The 5,560-nt window shown below is 34.6% G+C and overlaps 1 protein-coding gene across 1 annotated transcript; it reads right to left on the bottom strand.

Annotated features, from left to right (window-relative positions):
* Window positions 1-3,402: 3,402 nt before the first annotated feature.
* Window positions 3,403-5,270, bottom strand: map1lc3c (microtubule-associated protein 1 light chain 3 gamma). Its single transcript, XM_041249346.1, has 4 exons — window positions 5,166-5,270; window positions 5,024-5,079; window positions 4,514-4,620; window positions 3,403-3,793 (listed from the first exon to the last, which is right to left on the bottom strand). Exons 1-4 carry the CDS (start codon window positions 5,221-5,223, stop codon window positions 3,592-3,594), a joined length of 423 nt encoding a protein of 140 aa, XP_041105280.1. The 5' UTR covers window positions 5,224-5,270; the 3' UTR covers window positions 3,403-3,591.
* Window positions 5,271-5,560: the final 290 nt, after the last annotated feature.

Below are 5,560 nucleotides of genomic sequence, written 5' to 3' on the forward strand. Positions count from 1 at the left end.
CTGTCTCCAGCACTAACTTGGCTTGTGTTTTTCAGGCACAATAAAAGCAGAGCAAATGCATGAAAAACACAAGCCAAGTTAGTAGAAACAATTGGGACAACCTTGGCCCCCACCGCTTTTACCATTGTATCTGTTTGCTTGGTCCAGGCCAAGGTTGCCCCAATTGTTTCTTCTAACTTAGTTTGTGTTTTTGATACAAGTTAGAAGAAACAACTGGGGCAACCTTGGCCCCTATCGGTTTTACAGTTGTGCCTATTTGCTTTGTGCTTGGCAATGTTGCCCCAATGGTTTCTTGAAACTTGGCTTGTGTTTTTTATATCTACTTTAAATGGCTGGGCACTTTTGATAACTTGGCATTTTTTTCACATTTCCAATGTGTTATTGTTTCAGGTTATAGTATACAGCAGTGTAGATCAGTGAATGACAAGTCTGGTTATAGTTCTGACAATATTACACATTACCCATCAGAATTCAAACTTCAGACATCTTAAATACATTGTTTTTTAAAATGTGTCTTGATGTCCCCTTAAGGTTAATCAATCACAACCATTTTTTTTTTTGTGGCCTGTCATGAAACTGTAGTGTTCCTACATAATTGCCAGCAAGAAGACAGATTTTTACATCTATTTAATTCAGCAATCACTCAAAAAAAAAAAAAAAACATTTCACACAAAATACTTTTCCCCAATTAGAATCACAGTTTGAAAATATAATGGTAGTACCTCTGACTTTAGTTTGTACGCTGGCTTACTGTCAGTACAAATTTAGATGTAATGTTTTTCAATCAAAGAAATGTACTTATTTGTATATATTCTTAAAACGGTTTATAAATTGCTCAATACAGTTGATCGATCAAGTAAAATGGATGGATTTCTAATACTTAAACTACAGATGTTGACAAAATAGTGTGTGTAGGCATTCAGTATAAAACATCTCAGAGACAACATCACCACAAGTTTACCTTTATGAACAAAAAACACACAAGTATGTCCTAATCTAAAGGCATCACAAACTTGTAAATTATATTAATGAAGAAATTGAACAGAAGTGTTTGTTGTCCCTATTGCTGCGTTATCCTGGTTCTAGAGGAAGAATTGCTGTAGAAGTTCAGGTTTGCCCTTCCTTAACAAGATGTCTCTAGCACTACGTATTTATTGGTAAAAGGGTTTATAAATTGCTCAATACGGTTTTTCAGATACAAGGTTAATTGCCACTGTCAGCGAGACAATGTCTCTTTCCCGTGGATACAGGTGGTTCTTTGGGTATTTTTCAGCATTAAAGAAGATTATTAGTTATTACTTAGCAGATGGTTTTATCCAAAGCAGCTTAGGAGGGTAAATTACCCCCTTACTTGGGGGTAAATTATGTATGACAACTGCTCCTGCAGTCACTTACAAAATGACCTGTTTTACATCCCATCCAAAGGACAGAGCACAACAAGGTTAAGTGACTTGCTCAGGGTCACACACAGTGAGTCAGTGGCTAGGATAGAACCACTCTACCACCAAGCCTCCCTTTTATGATCATCTGGTGGTGTCCGATGAGGATGGTTCTAATGAATACAGAGGAACAGATAAGTTACTATGTATTGGGGCTCTAATTGTAATGAATTTCTCTGTAGAATTTGACCTTTATGCTAATAACAAAACTGGATTACTGGTATTTGAAATTGTTGTCATGTCTGGCAATTTTTACTCTCAGTTTCTCAATAGCTATTAATATTCTGCCTTGTTTCCTTACAAGAGGATCATCTTCTAGAAGTGTTTACGTTAATCAACATAGCAGACTCATTAGTTAACCTTAGAACAAAGGTAATTCGCAAAATCCATTAGACAACTTTATGTTGTTGCTGTCACCTCTTGTGAATCATTTCTCAGTTTGTTTAACTGACCCTCACAATTGATGAGTTTTATGACCAACAGTTGTTTTTAAACCAAATAAATTAAGCTTTTTATGCGGTGAAACTTGTTGACTTGACCTGTGGCCTGCATCTTTATCAGCTTCACTGGTTAGTAGGATGTCAATTGAGCCATTAGTCTGTGGGTTTCAAAGGAAGTTTAATTGAAGTCAGAGCTTACTCAGCCATTCTAGGTATTTTTAGGATTTAAAACTAGAAGCCCTGCAGCAGTAATTTTGGCAGTTTTTGGTTTTAAAATGTAATTTTCGCCAGTATTGTAACACATATGGGGCTGCACATTCATGTACCTTTCTGTCCGTATGTATTAATCTCACCAAGCATGAAACATGGGAGTACAAAAATAAAGGAGACATATCATACCTAAAAGCCCCAGGAGCAGTCAAATTAACAGCCACACAGAAAACAATTGTATTTTGATTATACAGAAAGGTATTCTACTTTATTTTTATTTACTAGTCCGCAATGTGCTTAGCTGTAATTAGATTAGTCTCTACTCTCTGCCCGAGTGAATGACTGACAATCTTTGTCAATCAGCCTTTTCAGCTTGCCAGCTGTCAGTCAATTAGCATCGGGACTACTAAAAATAAACACCAGAGACAGTGTAGTTTTACAACAAGAAAATATGGCGTTGATGTTTGGATCAGATTGCTGTTGAAGTTAAAAATGTATTGCTATTGTTTCAGTTTTATAAATATGTATGTTGTAAACAGATGTCTGCTTCAGATGTTTATTTACATTTTATTGTTTTGATTTGTGAAATAAATGTTAATATGTATACGACAAGCTTAAGTTTTTCAGATGTTTATGTAACCTACTAAAACAATTTGCATCCAACTAGTAGGAGTCTCTCCAGTCCTAATGTTAAAGCGTGGGTTAATTCACAAATGTAGAATTCCTCTCAATAAGAGGCAGAAAGGAATATCATGGGTGTGCAGTACACTTAATCATTTATACCAATGACAATACTAAAAAATAAATAATTCAATGATCTTTCAAGTCTCTCAGATTTCTAATCAAAATTTGAAGTTATTGAATTTAATTAACATTTAGACACTAAAACTAATGCAAAAATGATGCAAGTTCACCACACTGTTACAGAATTAAAACTGGGTGTAGACCAAACTGGGAGAAAAAAAAAAATCTTGGAGTGCAATATTAGGACTTTAGGTACTACAGCCCTAAAGCTGCCATTTTAAATTAATTGTTTAAACCATTTATGCTGTGAACTAACGTACAAAAAAAAAACTAGGATTAAATCCAATACTTATTTCTAAACCATGAAAAGGATACTTGGCCTATTCAAAATGGAAGGGAGCAAGCTTTTGTCCATTCATATGTTGAAAAAGTTAAGGTTCATTTTTTCAGACCACCTCCATGAAGGAAAGAAATATGCTTTGCTTGTCTGTCAACCAGCCACTTTAATAATTACACTTCACTATTAAATACTGCAATCTTTTATTTGACAATTTAACAAATTTCCCCAATCAAGTACAAAACAAGCACCTATAAAAATTGCATCAGTCTTAGAAATATATCCAACACACTTCTGGTACGTGCAAATATCAGCACTGTGCAAACACTTGAACCTGCCAATGCACAGGCATCCACTATCACAACAAAATGAAGAAAACATTAAAAAGGTAGTCTGATGAATGAAAACAAACAAAGTCCTGCTAAAGGGCTTTGAGAGACTTCCAATGGTAAACGTGAGCAGAAGATCCAAACATTTCCTGGGATGCGTAAGTCATATAGAGAAAGCCGTCTTCATCTTTGTGATCCTTGTACACTTCTGCCAAGGTCTGGGACATGCTGGCTAAACTGTTATTGTTAACCAGCAGGTAAAACGCCTGACTTGGCAGCAGACACATTCGGTTTCTGAAATAGACCGCTTTGTTACAGTACAGCATCATTTTATGTAAATAGCCTTTGGCCACCAGGTTTCAATATTATCTATCAGGGAGAACTTCACACACACGTTGGCAAATGTACAATACAAAGTTGACTATCAGACACTTAAAGCAATTCCACAAGAGATTTACTGTAGAAAACCAATACCCGATTGCCTGTGTAAAACTGATTAGGGTTTTTAATTCTATTTAAAAAAAAATTAAAGTCAAGAACCACTCACAAACTGCATGAACATTTTTTACTTTAACATTGTGAGCTTTCATGGTACCAACACCCAATTAGCTGCAAGCTAGCGCTTGGCAAACCTTAGCCAAATGAGATGCAATTCACCATTTAACTACAAATGCATTTTCCTTAAATCTATATGTAAATAATGGAATAAACAAACTGGACTGTAAACAATGCATGTAAAGAGTACTAAACAGATGTCCACAATTCATGCCAGTAAACTGAATTATTGGGGGGGGGGGGGCACTACAGCTTAAATGCTCTCATTACTAAATAGTGCTGAAGAACTGCCCCAGCTATAAGGAATTAACACGTGAATTACAGGATAACAATCCCAAAAGGATTTGAAGCCAGTTAAACATGTTACTGATTGTAACAGCACCTCAATTAGTCCAGTGCGACATTTATTAATATTTTTTATTACACATACCACTTAAACCAATTAAAAAGTACACTCACCTAATAATAGTGATAAACTGAGTCATTGAAAGCTCTTGAGGGACCAGAAATTTCGTCTTGTCCAAAGGAGGGAGGTACTTTTCTCTTTGATACCGTTCTACGATTACCTACAAACAATTCAATACACCGTTAAGTGAAGCCATCGAATGCATATATGCATATGCATATATATTATATATACACACATACATACATACACACACACACACATATATATATATATATATATATATATATATATATATATATATATATATATATATATATATATATATATATATATACACACACATATACACACACACACACATATACATATATATATATATATATATATATATATATATATATATATATATATATATATATATATATATATATATATATATATATATATATATAGATATCTATAGAGATAGAGAGAGAGAGAGAGAGAGAGAGAGAGAGAGAGAGAGAGAGAGAGACACAAACACCGTTCCGTTAGCCAATTACTTGGTCATTATCTCTTACCGGAATTTTAGTTGGAAACTTGGTCCGAATCCCGACAACTTCTTCCATTCTGGTAGCTGTGTTTACAAAACGACAACATACTGTATGAACGTGACAAAACCAGGGACAACGAATTTAATTATGGAGTTAAATGTAATCTTACCTAGACTTTTCCTTTGTTTGAAAGGTTTAGAGTGGTGGTGTTTATCTAATGGAGGCATTTTGACACTTCTGTGAACCTACTCTACCACGACACCTTTCCTACTAATTCAACGAAGCAATCCACGACGAAAAAGAAGCCGTTTACGACAAGGCGTTATATAGACCATTTGCCGTGACGTAATAGTTTTACTGAATACGGATGCGCCTAAAAGTGATTTGTCAACTTACAGCTGTTATATAAATCGAATTGACTGCCTCAATCAATGACATCAAACCCGTATTTTCATTTCAGACAAATACATAAAGTACAGTACGTCATTAAAGAAACAGTATGAACGCACTCCTGAAATAATAAAATTTAAAATGTTTTAAAAAATGTATCATTATATCATTTTT

This window comes from Polyodon spathula, chromosome 5, assembly GCF_017654505.1.
Source record: "Polyodon spathula isolate WHYD16114869_AA chromosome 5, ASM1765450v1, whole genome shotgun sequence".
Taxonomy (NCBI): domain Eukaryota; kingdom Metazoa; phylum Chordata; class Actinopteri; order Acipenseriformes; family Polyodontidae; genus Polyodon; species Polyodon spathula.